Source organism: Sturnira hondurensis, unplaced genomic scaffold (genome assembly GCF_014824575.4).
Source record: "Sturnira hondurensis isolate 20B ecotype Veracruz unplaced genomic scaffold, ASM1482457v3 Scaffold0018805, whole genome shotgun sequence".
Classification (NCBI taxonomy): Eukaryota; Metazoa; Chordata; class Mammalia; order Chiroptera; family Phyllostomidae; genus Sturnira; species Sturnira hondurensis.
The window spans coordinates 2479079-2495272 of record NW_028091436.1 but is presented as its reverse complement, the minus strand read 5'-3'; the positions used below and the strand labels follow the sequence as shown (position 1 = coordinate 2495272).

The window sequence follows — 16194 nt, the reverse complement described above, 5'->3', positions numbered from 1 at the left end:
TCCCCCCTGCTGCTTCCCACAAGCAAATTGGGCTCTTCTGGTGCTGGTTCCTGGGTGTGTGGGTTTGTGTACTCTCCAGGACCCTGTGGGTCTCTCCAACAATCTCTCCCAGCACCTCAACCCCAAAAGTCTTTCCAATTGGTGCTTTCAGGCTCTAATTCCCATTGCTGGGGCCTTAGCCTGAGCAGTCTGTTTCACTGTTCACTCCTTCACTTGGTTTATCGGTGCTCAAATGTGTGACCACAGTCAGCCAGCCACCCTGTGCCCTCACTGGCTCCGCCCGTTGCCACCCCACACCTGGGATCCACCAACTGCCGCTTGCGAGCTCCTGGGTCAGTCTGGCTGAATGGTTCGTTGCTGTCAGACTTCCATACAGTTAATTTTCTGTCTGTTTTGGTTGCAGTTTTGTTGCTAAAAGTTTGTTTTCTTTAAACTTGGTTGTGCAAGGAGGCACAGTGTTTCCACCTACGCCTCTATCTTGGCCAGAAGTCCTCAAAAGACAGAATCTTAAAAGCAGGGAGGGAGAGAGAGAACAGCCCTCACACAACAAGGAATCCTAAGTATGATCATCAACAGAGCCCTGGCTGGTGTAGCTCAGTGGATTGAGCGCGGGCTGCGAACCGCACAATCGCGGTTCAATTCCCAGTCAGGGCACATGCCTGGGTTGCAGGCCAGTTCCCAGCAGGGGACTCACGAGAGGCAACCATACATTGATGTTTCTCTCCTTCTCTCCTTCCCTTCCCCTCTAAAGATAAATAAATAAAATATTTTTAAAAAAGATCATCAACAGAAAAGAAGTTGAAAACATGTTACCAGACCTGCCCACAAGTATTTATAGTAGCTTCCTTCATAATTGCCAAAACTGGGAAGAAACCAAGATGTCCATCAGCAGAATAGATAAATGAGCTGTGGTATGTCCATGTAACGGAATATTATTCAGCACTAAAAAGAAATAACCTATCAAGTCACAAGAAGACACAGTGGTGCCTTACATGCCCATTACTAAGTAAAAGAAAACAATATGAAAAAGCTATATACTGTGCGATTCCAACTATGTGACTGTGGAAGGCAAAACTATAGAGATGGTAAAAAGATCGGGGGTTGGGGTGGGAGAATGAATAGGCAGAGCTCAGAGGATATTTAGGGCAGTGAAAATATATATTGACAGATAAGGTGTCGTGTCCAAACTCATGGAACATATGACGTCCAGAGTGAACCCTAGCCCTGACTGGTGTGTGGTTGATTAGGTGTTGTCCCGCAAAGCAGAAAGTTGCCGGTTTGATCCCTGGTTAGGGCACATGCCTCGGTTGCGGGTTCAGTCCCTGGTCAGGGGGTGTACAAGAAGCAACCAATCGATGTTTCTCTTACATCGATGTTTTTTTGCCCTCTCTTCCTCCTCCCCATCCCCTCTTTCTAAAAATACATAAAGTCTTTTTTAAAAAACTGTCCAATGAAAACTCTTCTCAACAGCTAGGTGGAAGTACAGCTCTCTGAGTGGCACCATGGAAGAGTCCCTGTGGGTGCTCGTTGTCACAGCAACAGCAGTGCTCTTGGTCTTCTTCTTCGTCACAGAAAACCCCTTCGACCCTTCAAGTTTCCTCTCCGTGGTGAGTGCCAGAGACTAGGGGTGGGCAAAGTTGAACTCCCTGGACAGAAAAAAAGGAGGTGTCCGCTAAATATCCATTTGTGTGAAGTTGTCACGACAGCCCTGGCTGGGCAGCTCAGTGGAGCATCTTTCTGGGACACCAAGGTTGCAGATTTGACCCAGGTCAGGGCACATATAAGAAGCAACCAATCAACGCATCAGTGAATGGATCTACAAATCTCTCTCCTCCCCATCCCCGCTCCTTCTCCCTCTCCATCTCCCTCCATCTCTCTGTTCCTCTTTCTCCATAAAAAAATCAGAAAGTTAAAAAAATTGTCACTAACATTGAGACAGTTGAAGAAGAAAGATATTAAAGCCTGAGAACTCAATGTATTTTTCTTTGATGGGGCAATACGGGACGTAGCACTCTGGAGGAGCGAATCCAAGGCTGTGAAGAAACGACACATTTCGTGTGGTTATAAAGTTACCCATTTTATCCCCATTTTACACCATAGGATCCTGAACCTCAGCCAAGTTGTCATTTCTCCAAGCCAAGAAAAATTGTAGGTGGTTGAGGAAATTCCACCAGAACCCAGAAAAGGCAAAGAAAGAAAAGCAGAGTGGTGAATGAATTTGGAGGGTGAAGTACCACCAACAGAAAGGGCTGAGAAGCATCCCCTTGCCTCCCCTCTCACGGTTGCCCTTCCTGGGAACAAGTGACTCATTGGACTAGGCAGAGATGACTGGTGGGGTGGGGAATGGCCAGGACGGGTGCACCTCATCCCCTACATGTAACCCTAGAGAGCTAGAGAAGCCCCACTCCCTTCACCCCCAACCCATAACCTATGTGAGAACCCACAGGGCAGAACTTTCCAAGAAGGTGAGGAAGAAACTGAATTGCGCCCTGAGCAACCTGCCGTGGATCCTGGAGATGTTTTATTATGTGGTGCAAAGGGAACCCACCCAGCCCTTATTCCCAAGAAGCATGATTCAGAGCTGAAACCTACTCTTTTCTCAGGAGGAAAAGAAGCTGGTGGCTTGGCAGAGGGCCCGGATGCAGCTCAACCCTGGTAGAACACACCACCTGGAAACCTTCAAAGACATGCAGAAAAACTCAGAGCCACTAAAAAATGTGAACTCCCAAATCTTGACTGGAGCCCCTCCTGGCAAAAAAAGTGAGTGTGCACCAGGGTCTGGCTCTCGAAGGGACAGGTCAGGCAGGAAGGGGCAGGGACCGTGACAGCATCTGACACACACACTTGCCAATGCTCCCCAGTGGCTTCCAGGGTCCCAAACTCTTTTGGTTTTCCTCCCACCTCACAGGTAGATTCCCAGTGTCTTTCGCGAGTTTTATCTTCTCTCTCCAACCCCTAAGTGCTGATGCACCCCAGAGCTCCGTCTTGTCTGGCTGCCTGGTGACTTCACCCAGTGTCGGAGCCATCTGTCCACTGGTTAGTCTCAGAACCACACTCCAGCTCGATTTGTCTGTGGTCCTCACCACCCGTGCAGCATCCTCTTCCGGGTGGGGACCGCACTGAAGTCTATGCCTAGACGAGATGTGGCCTTTAATTTGCAGCTCAGTCAGGACACTGGTTCTCCCATGGATACTGCATACCCTCCCGAGGTCCAGCTCTGACACGCATTTGATCCCCGTAAGTTGTGATGGTATTTGATAAGAAAAAATGAACCGTAAAACAGAATAAACTTTTCTGGTTGAAATAGTTTAAGACTTGAAAGGACAGGACTAAGCTATTGTGTCAATAAAATACAGTTAAGGTGAAGGGGGCTTAAGTGTGTTGGCCTTAACAAGACAAGAACTCTGTCCTGGCCAGGTAGCTGAGGTGGTAGGAGTGTCGTCCCCATACGTCAAGGCTGGGGGTTTGATCCCTCAGGGCACCTACAGGAATCAACCAACAATGCATAAATAAGTGGAACGACACAACGATGTCTCTCTTTCTCAAATCAATAAACAACAACAATAATATAAGGACCCAGAGTAAGGAAAAACTAGTTATTCTTTAGGCTCAAATGTATCTTTTAAAATGAGCACCAGTCCCACCTTGCATAACCCTCATGGCGACAATGCTGCACTGTGCAAAGCCAGCTAAACGTGCTTTTAATTCAGGGCATTGCAAAGTATCTGTGTAAACTCAGGATGTGTTTATCTCTTAAAAACATGTTTTAGGTCTGTCTGCTGGCCTAGAAATGACCCACCAGCGATGAGTGCTTGTTAAATGCTGTTTTCCATGAAAAAGAACCAGGTTCCTTGGAAAAACGACGGACTCAGGGTCTAAGACAGAGAATGTCACAGTAGAGTGAGGAACCTTTTGAAAATAACTAGTCATTTCAAAAATGCTGAGGATCTAACTTCAAAAGGCTATTTGCCACATACAGAACAATTTGAGCATCAATAGGATAAACTCTCAGTGGTCCGAAACCTGAAATCCATAAGTTTATGCAAACCTCTGTGCGTCCCAATGTCACCTTCAGGGGGCCAGCACTGGGCTTTATCCTGGAGGCAGATGCCACACCTGATGTGCCCCCACCTTCCCCACTGTGGCCTCAAGCTCGTGCTTCCATCCTGGGGTTCCCTGCAGCCCCAGGACTCACCCCATGGGCCCGGCCAGGCAGACCTTCCACTTCACTTTGACAGCAACCCTAAGCACGTCCACCTGTGGTGGGTGTGGCCACAGCCAGCCCTGTGGTCATTAGTCCAGTGGTTCTGGAAGCGGTCCTTTGATACACTGTCCCACCGACCACCCAAGGGCTCGTTCCTTTTTTTTTCTTTTGGTGGTTTGCACTTAGAATTCCTCTGAAGCTTTTGGTAAGGAGATGCACCTGTGCATTTGTGTTCTGTGTCTTCTGAACTATGAATTTTTCTACTTACACTTCTCCTTTGCACTTTCACGGTCTTCCAGGAATTCTGCAAATATTTTGGTTCTCTAATGGCATCCTTTCGGGTTTTCCAGTGGGATTTTAGGAGGGAAGAGACATAAATGCAAGTTTTTTTAGCTTATCATCTTTATTTATTTCTCCCACAATAGTTGCTGAAAGGCAGCAATTTTTTAAAAAAAACAACTTGTGACCAGATACTAAACTCCTAACATAGGCCATACTTAGGCCTGGGGGAGAAAAAATGTGCAATAACCACAGGAACTCATTAAGTTGGCATACGGAAAGATCTGAGAGTATCACGGCCTCACCCACGGCAACTATCTTCTCACTTCTGTAAGTGAACAAACACCCTCTTTTCTCCCACCCCTAGAACTGCTGACCATAGGCATCTCTGCAGTGCCCCCTCCCCAGGGGAGCAACCTCGTGGGCACCCTGCAGTCCATCTTCTCTGCCTCTTCCTCGTCGGAGCGGAAACACTTCACCGTTTTGCTCCACGCAGCAGGCCCTGACCCCAAGGGCTCCGGGTGGCTTGCTCAGATGACCCACAACCTCTCAGCCCTGTTTAAAGCCCACATCCAGGCCAGAGAGCTTGTAGTGATCACCACCCCACTTGCAAGCAGCCTGCCCTCGAAGGACCTGAAGAAAACCGTTGGTGATCCTCCTGCCCACGTAGCCTTCCACTCCAGGCAGAACAGGGACTATGCCTTCCTCATGAACTTTGCCACCCAGTACTCTGACTACTTCCTGATAGTCGAAGATGACGTGAACTGTGCCCCCGGATTTGTGACCCAGATAGCCACCGCAGTGTCTGGCTGGGCACACCGGCCCTGGGTGACTCTGGAGTTCTCCCAGCTGGGCCTCACCGGGAAGCTCTTCCACACTGGAGACCTGCCCCGCATCGCCCACTTCCTTCTCCTCTTCCACCAGGAAATGCCCTGTGCCCAGCTCCTCTCCCATTTTCAGGACCTCATGCAGAGCACGCCAGTTCGGTTCCTGCCCTCCCTCTTCCAGCACTCGGGCAGCTCCTCCTACTTTGAGGAGGAAAACATCGGCTCTCCCAGCAACCCAGCTGCCTCCATCCACACCAGCCTGGAGGCTGCCAACAACTCTGTTCCCTCAAGCGCCTACAGCCTGGACGAGAACGTCTTTTATGCCAAGTCAGTGGAGGCTGGCAGCCACCTGACTGTGGTTCTGGACACACCTGCCCAAGTGTCCCGAGTTCAAGTGCAGACTGGCTCCAACCTGAGAGATGAGAATCAGCTGAAGGAGGGATACGTGGAACTGGGCTATGACTCCAGCAACAGGGTCAGCAACTGTGATGACTATGTCCTGCTGGGGCCCCTGGTGGATGGTGGCCTGGACAAGCGGGTGCTGTCACACAGGGCTGGGAGGAAGGTGAAGTGCGTGCGTGTGCTCGTGACAGACCGCACACCCTCCACAGTAGTGCTCAGGCACATCCGCCTGTGGGCCGAGTAAAGTTTGTGTCTCAAGTGGAGGGGCCCCTAGGAGTTCTGGGACAGGTCAGGTTGGAGGTTAGTCTGCAGAGCTTAAAACCCCAAACATTACTATGTTGAAATCCATGGGGTGCCTTTCACTGTTGAGCCCTTTCAGGACTGCTGGCCCCAAAGACACAGCATGTTCAAGGGAGAAGGTGACATGCTCTTGGTTCCAGAGGCACTGGTAGATGAGGTGGGCTCATTAAACCCTTCCTGGGTCCCTCTGCTGAAAGCCCCCCATTCAGAATTCTCACTTGGGGCAGGAACAGTGGGTGGGATTGGCTGGCACTCATGCCCTGAGACTCTAGCTGGACACGAGAGAAGAAGGTGGGGAGGCCTGTTTCTCCACCAGCACCAAGTGGACTCACTGAAGGCTGAACATCCAGTGTGGCAGCACAGAAACAGGCCAGTGTCCCTGGAGTCTCCTCTGCACCCGAGGCAGTCGTTCCACGACACCGGTTCCTTCACATCGGGCAGAGTCCTCTTGTCCGAGACCCGCCCCCCCAACATGCCAGGTGCTCCTCTCTAAATAGCCTCACAATCACTGAAAATCGCTCACTGTTTCTGGTAGCTCCTGTGTCCAGCACAGTCTTATCTCTGGGACTATGTTTCTGATGGTGAAAACTTGGGATACTTCACCTTTTTAGCTAAGTTTAGCTATGAGATTATGAGATTCCCAGACAACGTTTGAGCCCTGTGCACAGCTAATGTGCAGCACCTGGTTTTTGCTAGCTGGAGAAGGGCCACCCTTGGTGGCAGGGAGGCAAGCAAGCAGAGCTTTAAGACAGACAGATGTCAGGGAAGAGCTCCAATCCAAAGCCAGGTGCTGCGTCCACATGAGCTGTCACCAGAGTGGACACATGGGCTGGAGCGTCTGGAGACAGGGCAGCGGGAGAGAGATGAGGGGGAGTGGGGATACCCAGTAAGGGTGGCAGGGAGCGGCTCTGGGAGCACCAGGCACTAGGCCATCTGGTAAGTCACAAGCCCTGGCCTCATCCCTGAACCTAAGCCAATTTTCATGTCTACATGTGCTGATGGAAGAGGTGAGCAGGTCCCTGGAAGGAAACCCTGAGACACATGGGCCCTGTGAGACCCCCCAGACACGCTCCCAAAGGCACCTGCAACTGCAGAACAGGGAGAGGGAGACACCCAGACATGTGGGGGAATTTGGAATCCATTTAGGAATGTAGGTTTGGGTCACACCACCAGGGAAGCCACCAAGCTCTCGGCGATGATGGCTGAGGTTTGCAAGGGTGGGCCTATTCCAAGGGCACCAGGACTGTCCCCGCTGGCCTGTCTGAAGCTTTCTTGATGCTGTGCTGGTGTGCATGGTGCCTTCTGCACAGCCCCGCCCTCCTGCATTCCCATGGGTCAAACCTGCAGGTCGACCTCAAAGGCTATGTTGTACCACCCACCCCCTCCCATAATTCCCTGCACACGGGTCTCATCTTGGTGTGGGATTCAGAGTGGACTCAGCCAGGCCACACTGCTACAATTTCTACAAACCAGAAGGCACACCCTCCTATGGTGGGTGGCTCCCCAAGGTGAGCCTGCGCCAGGGCTTCCAGTGGTGGGTTTAGTTCCCACCAATCCCCTGGGTAAGACGCAGCTGCACATGCACAGAAGTGCGGCTCACAGGTGGGGTGGGTTTCCTTTTTAAATTTCTTAAGTTGATTTTAGAGAGAGAGAGGAAGGGAGAGAAACAGCGACCTGTTGTTCCACTATTATTTGTTGGTTGCCTCTTTTTAAAAAATATTTTATTTATTTATGTTTAGAGAGAGGGGAAGGGGAGAGTGGGAAGGAGAGAAATATCAACGTGTGGTTGCCTCTCATGTGTCCCCTACTGGGGACCTGGCCTGCAACCCAGGCATGTGCCCTGACTAGGGCTTGAACCGGCAACCCTTTGCTTCACAGGCCCACGCTCAATCCACTGAGCTACACCAGCCAGGGCTGTTGGTTGCTTCTTGTACCAGGTATTGAACCCACAACCTTGGTGTATCAGGACTATATTCTAACCAACTCAGCCACCCAAACAAGGCTGGGGTAGAGCCCAGATAAAAAACTGGGCCACCTCACCAACTCTATTTTAAACAAAACAAGCAGATCCCAGTGGTTTAGAGAGAGGGTCAGGCTCCATTTCGCCAGGGGTGACCCCTGCTCTCCCTGCCTGGTGCAGCTGGGGCCCCGCCCTACTGCAGGTGTGCCAAGGGCACAGGTGAAGAGTGAGCCAAACTGCAGGCTTAGGTCCACGTGGGGCACAGCGCAGCTCCCCCAAACTGAGAATTGTGGGTTTACAGGAAAGATCAGGCGTTTGTTGTCAAGGATGCCTGGCCACAAGGGCCTCGGGGGCCGGGCCCCAGGCCAGGCCTCACACCGGCAGGAGGGTGGTAAGCTTAGCTTAGCTGAGATGGCCACTCCTTTCAGCCAGCGGGGGCCACACTTCCAAGGACATGAGGGCAGACGGTCATAGGCCAGATCTGCTTCACATTCAAGGGCTCATCTAGAAGGGAAGCCAGAGAGTCAAGACTGGGGGAGGAGGGGAAAGGGTGACCCTGGTTTAAAAGATTGTAATCATGCCAAACACACTCTCTAACCAAAAATGAGTAAAAGTAAAATAATTTTGTATCTAGAAAATCCACACACATTTGGAAGTTAAGCAGTTTTTAGGCACTGTATTTATTTTTTATATATTTTATTGATTATGCCATTACAGTTGTCCCATTTCCCCCCTTCATTCCCCCCCGACACCCCCTCCCCCACCATTCCCCCCTTTAATTCATGTCCATGTGCCACAAGTTCTTTAGATTCTCTATTTCCTATAGTATTCCTGCCCTCCTCCAGTCTATTTTCTATCTACTGTCTATGCTACTTATTCTCTGTACCTTCTCCCCCCTTCTCCTCCTCCCACTCTCCTGTTGCTAACCCTCCATGTGATCTCCATTTCTATGGTTCTGCTCCCGATCTAGCTGTCCTCTTGGTTTGCTTTTGTGTTAGGTGTGGTTGTTAATAACTGTGAGTTTGCTGTCCTTTCACTGTTCCTACTTTTTATCTTCTTTTTCTTAGATAAGTTCCTTTAACATTTCATATAATAAGAGCTTGGTGATTATGAACTTGAATTTGACCTTATCTGAGAAGCACTTTATCTGCCCTTCCATTCTAAATGAAAGCTTTGCTGAATAGAACAATCTTGGATGTAGGTCTTTGGATTTCATGACTTGGAATACTTCTTTCCAGACCCTTCTTGCCTGTAAGGTCTCTTTTGAGAAATCCACTGACAGTCTGATGGGCACTCCTTTGTAGGTGACTGTCCCCTTTTCTCTTGCTGCTTCTAGAATTCTCTCCTTCCTTTTAATCTTGGGTAATATAATTATGATGTGCCTTGGTGTGTTCCTTCTTGGGTCCAACTTCTTTGGCACTCTCTGAGCTTCCTGGATTTCCTGGAAGTCTATTTCCTTTGCCAGACTGGGGAAGTTCTCCTTTATTATTTGTTCAAATAAGTTTTCCACTCATGGCTGTTCCTCTTCCCCTTCTGGAACCCCTATAACTTGGATGTTGGAATGTTTAAACATGTCCTGGAGGTTCCTAAGCCTCTCCTCATTTTTTAAAATTCTTATTTCTTCATTCTTTTCTATTTGGTCATTGTTTTCTTCCTTCTGGTCCACTCCCTTGATTTGAGTCCCAGTTTCCTTCCCATCACTATTCGTTTCCTGTGCATTTCCCTTCATTTCTATTAGTTTAGCCTTCATTTGTTCCTCTAATTTGTGACTAAAATCAACCTCTTCTGTGAGCATCCTGATCATCAGTATTTTTAACTGTACATCTGATAGATTACCTATCTCTTGGTCGAAGTATTGGCTCTGGGGCTTTGAAGCTGTTCCTCTTGAGCCATGTTTTGGTCTGTTTGTGCCTGTTACGTATGGGGGCGGAGCCTTAGGTGTTCACCAGGGTGGGGCGACCCAGTTGCCGAGTTGTATGTGGGGGCGGGGTCAGAGAGGGGCAATGGCGTTTGTTCCTGTGCGCGTGCACACTCTCTCTCGGATTTCAGTCCCCTCTGCTGCTTCCCGCAAGCAAATTGCGCCCTTCTGCTGATGGTTCCCGGATGTCTGGGCTTGTGCACCCTCTAGGACCCTGTGGGTCTCTTCAACAAACTCTCTGTGACCTTGGGAGCCTCTCCCAGCACCTCGACCCCCTAAAGTTTTTCCATTTGGTGCTTTTAGGCTTTAATTCCTAGCGCTGGGGCCCTGGTTTGTGCGGTCTGTCTCACTGCTCGTTTTTTTGCCTGGTTTATCTGCGTGCAAATGTGTGACCACAGTCAGCCAGCCGCCTTGCGCCCTCACTGGCTCCGCCCGTTGCCACCCCACACCTGGGATCTGCCGACCACCGCCTGGCACCTGGATCAGTCTGGCCACTTTTTCCTGCAGGACCCCGCTCAGCTAGCCGCTGACTCCGCCCCTCTTACTGGTCTGGCTGAACGGTTCGTTGTTGTCAGACATCCGTACAGTTCAATTTTCTGTCTGTTTTGGTTTCATTTTTGTTACTAAAACTTTGTTGTCTTTAAACTTGGTTGTGCGAGGAGGCAGTGTTTCCACCTACACCTCCATCTTGGCCAGAAGTCCAGCAGCATTTCTTAATATAGCTCATAGGTCAAAGAAGAAATCACAGTAGAAATTAAAAATTATTGTGAACTGAATAATGATACTCGTTCACCCTATAATTAGATGTCCTATAAACGTGGATGGTTCCCTTCTAATAAGGGAAGGGATCATTCAGTATCGACCCTTAGCAACTTGATTCAAACCGACAGTTAACTGTTGGCTTCTGGGCTGGAGGTCAGACCGGAAAGCTGGCTTTCACGCCTATTCCCGCTGTACCCAGAAACAGGTGCTTCTGTGAGACAGGGTGCTGAGCAGCCCCATTCAGGGCGAACAATGGTTGTCAGGCAGGGTCTCCTGGGAGGTGGCCCCGCCCTACAACCCTGAAGTTCTTCTCATGGATTTCAAAGAAATCCTGCTCTCTGAGGACTTATGAAGCCACGTTGTCTGTCAAACAGTCTCCAGTGGCTGCAGCTCCACAGACAGGGTAAAGACTGCCACAGCATAGAAATTCCTGGTCATTCCTAGGTGCCCACCACAGCTACCAGGCCGGGGGTGGAGGGCCAAGCCTTTCCAGTGGCCCCTCTGCCTTGATTCTAATCTCTCTCTCTCTCACCTTTGCAACATAATGCTGGGGGGGGGGGGAGGGAGATCAGACACAAAAACTCATGAGGAGCTAGCAGGCAAGGACCAGTGGAGGCTGTACCTCGAGTTTGAGTTTAGGGAAGGGTTCCTCTCCAGGAGGGCCTCTACTCCAAGAACAGACAAGTAAGACGCTGCTCCAGTTTCCCCTGGAGACCCTGCCAGGAGGTGAAGGCAGAGGCTGAAGAGAACCAAGGTCCACAGCCTTGTTTCTCTTTAGATGGTTATAAGGGGGGGTGGGTGCGCACCACGGGTGGAAGAGGCTAAGAAAGTGAAGTGCCAGAGGTGTCCAGGAGGAAGGGGTGGGGAAGGGGTGGGGAAGGGAGGGGAGGCCTCTGGGCAACAGGACAACCTTCCTGGCTTCCTGGCAGGAGGCTCTCGGGATCCAGGCCCGCTCCCTTCCTGCTGCATGGCCCAGCCTGGCACCATGCACCGCTGCCTGTGGAAATGCGCCTTTGTGGCCGTGTCCTTCCTCTCCCTGAGCTTCTTCCTCCAGGATGACGAGGAAGAGCCCCTGGAGCGTGGCCTGTCGCTGGTGAGTGCCGTGTGTTGAGGCTGGGCCACCCGCCAACACTTCAGCTGGGAGGAAAGTTCTAGCGTTACCACAGCAGTGCTGAGAGAAGGGTCTTGAAGATCCAGGGATGCGTCCGAAAACCATAGATACGGCCCTGTGCACTATGGCTCCATCAGTTGCAGCATCACCCCGCAAGTGAAAGGTTGCAAGTTCAATTCCCAGTCAGGGCAGTTTTGCTTCCTGGTCCAGGCATGTAAAGGAGGCAACTGATCGATGCTTCTCTTCTGCATCGATGTTTCTGTCTCTCCCTTCCTCTGTCTCTAAATGGAATGAAAAAGTACCCTCAAAGCTTAAAAAATATTTTTAAAGAGGTTTTTTTGTTTGTTTTTAAGATTTTACTTCTTTATCTTTAGAGGGGAAGGGAAGGAGAGAGGGAGAGAAACATCAATGTGTGGTTGCCTCTCGTGCATCCCCTGCCTTCAGGAACTGGCCTGCAACCCAGGCATGTGCCCTGACTGGGAATCGAACCGCAATTGTTTGGTTCACAGGCCCGCACTCAATCCACTGAGCTACACCAGCCAGGGCTAAAACAACATTTTTAAAGATAAATATTAAATCCACCTTCGCTATGGATAAAATTTGAGTGTGGAAGGGAGGAAGCCTTGCACAGGCCTCCACCGCCGTGCTGAGGGCAGGCCCAGCGCGAGAGAAGGCTACCCAGGGCCACCTCCCCCCTCGCCACCAGAGAGGCAGTGTTTCTCCCCTTCTCCCGTTGGGGACAGCGGGGACGGGGATGATGGGGACTCCTCCCACATGCACAAGTCTGCAGTGGGGAAGGTCAGGCTCTGGTTCTGGGGTCCATGTCCTCCCCACACGGTCCAGCCAGTGAGAGCAGAGCCTGAGAGGTGTGAGGAAGGGTATGGCCAGAACAGAGCAGAGGAAAGGGCTTCAGAATCAAGGCACCCGGTGTGACTTCCTTACGGACAAGGCACGCTTGGCCTTCAGCATCTGCCACAGACCCGGCACAGTCTGAGCAGACAGATGCGCTGCCAGCTTGTGGTGGGGGAGAAGTGAGACGTGCGGCAAGGTGGGGGAGGTGGGTTCTTCCCCTGCAGAAGCCTGGGGAGTCCCGGGGTACTCTGCACGGAACCGGAGAGCACCACTTCCCAGACCCCGGGGCCCACTGCCCCTCCCAGAGCACACGTGTTCTCGAGGTGAGGTGGGAACAGCACTTCACGAACCCTGACGCTTGGGCTCCCTAGTGATTGGACCTGGGGACTGCCCAGCCTGTCCTAAAAGGGGATTTGTCCTCAGTTGTCTCCAGAGGAGCAGGGCGAAGCTCAGGGCTGATGCTTATCCATCCTCAGCAGGAGGAAAAGAAGAAGATATTACAGCATCTGGAGCAGGAACAAACCAACTCTGAAAGCAAGAACCACATGGAGACCTTCAGGGAGATGCAGAAAAGGCCCCCTGTTCTCCAGCATGCTGCCTACAGAGTCCTGGCTGGGGCCCCTCCCCAGCAGAAGAGTGCGTGGGGGTGGGGAGGCCAGACGGGGGGACTGACACAGGCAATCCGTCATGAAGCTAGGGTATGGGAGGGGAAGGGAACGAGCTGGTATCGCGGGGAAAGCAGGGCTCTGGGGACAGCTGTGCATGGGCGCTGGGTGCAGGCTCCACTCCCACTTGCTGCCCTGAGTGCCTCACAGGGTGGAGAGTCCACAGTGGCCGCTAGGGATCTCCCCCCAGTGCAGCCTATTCATGACTGGCCCCCCAGGGAGGGAGCTGAGCTCGGCAGCTGACGACTCACTGGGCCCTGGACTGCAGCCCTTGGGCTCCTCGGTCCCTGCAGACTCTCCCACCCAGGTCTAAGGTCAAGGCCAGGTTAATCTACCACACCAGCAAATTTACATGTAGTACTTGGCAGCCTCCCCATCAGAAGGAGCCTTGTCCTTCATAAAATGCCCCCAACCGCCCTGCAAGTGCTGACTAACGAGAACTTCGTCACAGCCTCTGACTAGACATCAACCTCTTATCGACCACACTCTCCAAGGGAAAGGAAATTGGAATCTGTCCCAGGTGTTGGCACAAAGGGGAGAGTGGAGAAGGGTCTCATCACCACCTTAAAGTGCTAACGGTGCCCTCTGTCCCATCACCCCTAGAACTGCTGACAGTGGGGATCTCCTCAGTGCAGCGTCCTCACGGGAGTGCCCTCTTGGACACACTGCAGTCTCTGTTCCAAGCCTCCTCAGGGCCAGAGCTGCACTGTATCGTGGTGCTGGTCCACCTGTCAGGCCCTGACCCTGAGTGGCTCAGACAAATGGCCGCCGATATTTCCAGCCTCTTCCAACCTCACATTGAGGCCCAGGAGCTGCTCGTGATCCACGGCCAGCTCGGTGGCCCCCCTGTCCCAAGAGACCCAGGTGATGCTGGTGACTCCTCACCCTGTGCCACTGTGTACTCCAGGCAGAAGGCCGATTACACCCTCCTCATGAACTTTGCTCTCAATCTCTCTGAATACTTTCTGATGATGGAAGACTGTGTTCGGTGCACCCCCAAGTTTGTCTCTGCCATCTACTGGGCACTGTCAGCCTGGAAAGAACGACCCTGGGTGACCCTGGAGTTCTCCAGCCTGAGCTTTTCCGGGAAAGTCTTCCACACGAGAGACCTTGCCCGCCTGACTGCGTTCCTCCTCCTCTTCACCAAGGACGTGCCCACTCACCTGCTACTTTCCGAATTCCGCCTTCTCTCGGCCCAGCACGTTCCGATTCGCTTCAGTTCCTCAGTCTTCTACCCTGTGCGCAGTTATTCCGTGCCTGCGGACACCTGCTTTCCTATGGAGAAGGAACCGGCCTTCGGTGAGCCAGACAACCCCGTAGCCAGTGTCCTCACTGACATGAGGACAATATCAAACACGATTCCCGAGTACGCCTATGTTCTGAACAAGGAGAGCTACTACACCCTCGATCCCCTAAGGGGCAACTACCTGACAGTGGTTTGGGAAAGGCCACAGGATGTCACCCGGGTAGAGGTGCTGACAGGCTCCGACAAACAAGGGCTGTACCGGCTGCAGCAGGGCCAAGTGGAGCTGGGCTACAGCCTCCTGCCACACTCCGAAGGCTGTGCTCGCTACGCCCTGCTCGGGCCACTGGTGGAAGGACACTTGGACCAGAGGGTCTTCTATGAAAAAGACTCTGTGGAGCAGCCGAGCTGCATACGGCTGCTGGTGCTGGCCTCTCAGGACTCCTGGCTGGTCATCAGGCAGATCAGGGTCTGGACGCAGCCCGAGGAGGAGGAGAGCTAGAGGCACACAGGGAGTTCTGCGTGGACCGGTCCTGGGCAGGCAGTCTTCACAACCGGCAAGAAATAAAGCTAGAAACTGGCCAAGGCCTGTGCACTCTGAGTAGGGTGACCATGTAAGTTACTGTCCAGCCTGGGGTACTTCAGAGACTGGAAGAAAGAACTGTTAAAAATGACACTATAACCACAGATGGAAGCCAGACTTCCCAGGCGAGCAGAGATGTATGCTCCGCCTGATTCTGATTTTTGTAGGCCACTTGAGATAGGTAACAGTCTGATTCGGGGAAGAGACGAGACAATATCCCTTCGGCTTCCAAGGGTCAGAGAGAGGGAAGGACTCACCACGAACTACCTTGGTTCCAATCTGCACACAAGTGTCACACCCTCAGATCTTTCCATGAAAGAGCTATCACCCTACCTAGAGTGGCAACAGTCTTGATAGTACCGTGATCACAGAGGTGGCCTGACGGTGGCTCACATCCACACACCTTAGTCTGTTCAGGCTGCTGTAACAGAATTCCAGACTGGTCGCTTATGAACAAGAGAAGTTTATTTCTCGTGGTTTTGGAGGCTGGGGTGTCTAAAACCGAGGTACTAGCTGATTGGGTGATGGTAGAGGTCCACTCCCTGGTCCATGGACGACTCTCTTTTTGCTATGTCCTCATCTGGCACAAGTGGTTGAAGGAGCACTTACGGTATTTGATAAGGGCACTGATGCTATTCATGAGGGCTCAAGGCCACTTCCCAAAGGCTGCACCTCCTACCACCATCACCCTGGGGATTAGGATTTCAACATGAATTTGCGGGGATGGCACATGCAGACCACAGAAAGGCCCGATCCTGCAACGTGCCGACACTGAGACCCTGCTGGGGCAGTATGCCCAGCCATGCTCATCACGTGTATGCTTCCTAGGGCTGCTTTCGCGCTACCAGGACAAAGCTGGGTAGCTGCGATCCAGGCTGTAGGGCTCACGAAGCCTAAAACATTTACTGCCGCTTTTGCTGGCCCCAAACCCCTTCAGGCCCGGCTCTTGCCAGGCCCCGCACTTCCGGTTCCCGCCCCTTCCGGCCTCCATCTGCTTTAGGCCCTCCCCTCTAGCCTCCCCGCCTCTTCCGGCACCAAACCTTTCAGGCCCCGGTGTTTCTAGGCCCCACACACAGCCATTTCCGGCA

General features: G+C 51.9%; 2 protein-coding genes across 2 annotated transcripts; both read left to right on the top strand.

The window, feature by feature from the left end:
* The first annotated feature begins 1501 nt into the window (after positions 1 to 1501).
* LOC119003929 (alpha-1,3-mannosyl-glycoprotein 4-beta-N-acetylglucosaminyltransferase C-like) lies at positions 1502 to 7722 on the top strand. Its single transcript, XM_037070550.1, has 3 exons — positions 1502 to 1607; positions 2604 to 2760; positions 4851 to 7722. Exons 1-3 carry the CDS (start codon positions 1503 to 1505, stop codon positions 5954 to 5956), a joined length of 1368 nt encoding a protein of 455 aa, XP_036926445.1. The 5' UTR covers position 1502; the 3' UTR covers positions 5957 to 7722.
* Positions 7723 to 14212: 6490 nt separating this feature from the next.
* LOC119003925 (alpha-1,3-mannosyl-glycoprotein 4-beta-N-acetylglucosaminyltransferase-like protein MGAT4E) lies at positions 14213 to 15025 on the top strand. The gene has a single exon (XM_037070546.1). The coding sequence runs from the start codon at positions 14213 to 14215 to the stop codon at positions 15023 to 15025; it is 813 nt and encodes a 270-aa protein (XP_036926441.1).
* The last annotated feature ends 1169 nt before the right edge of the window (positions 15026 to 16194 follow it).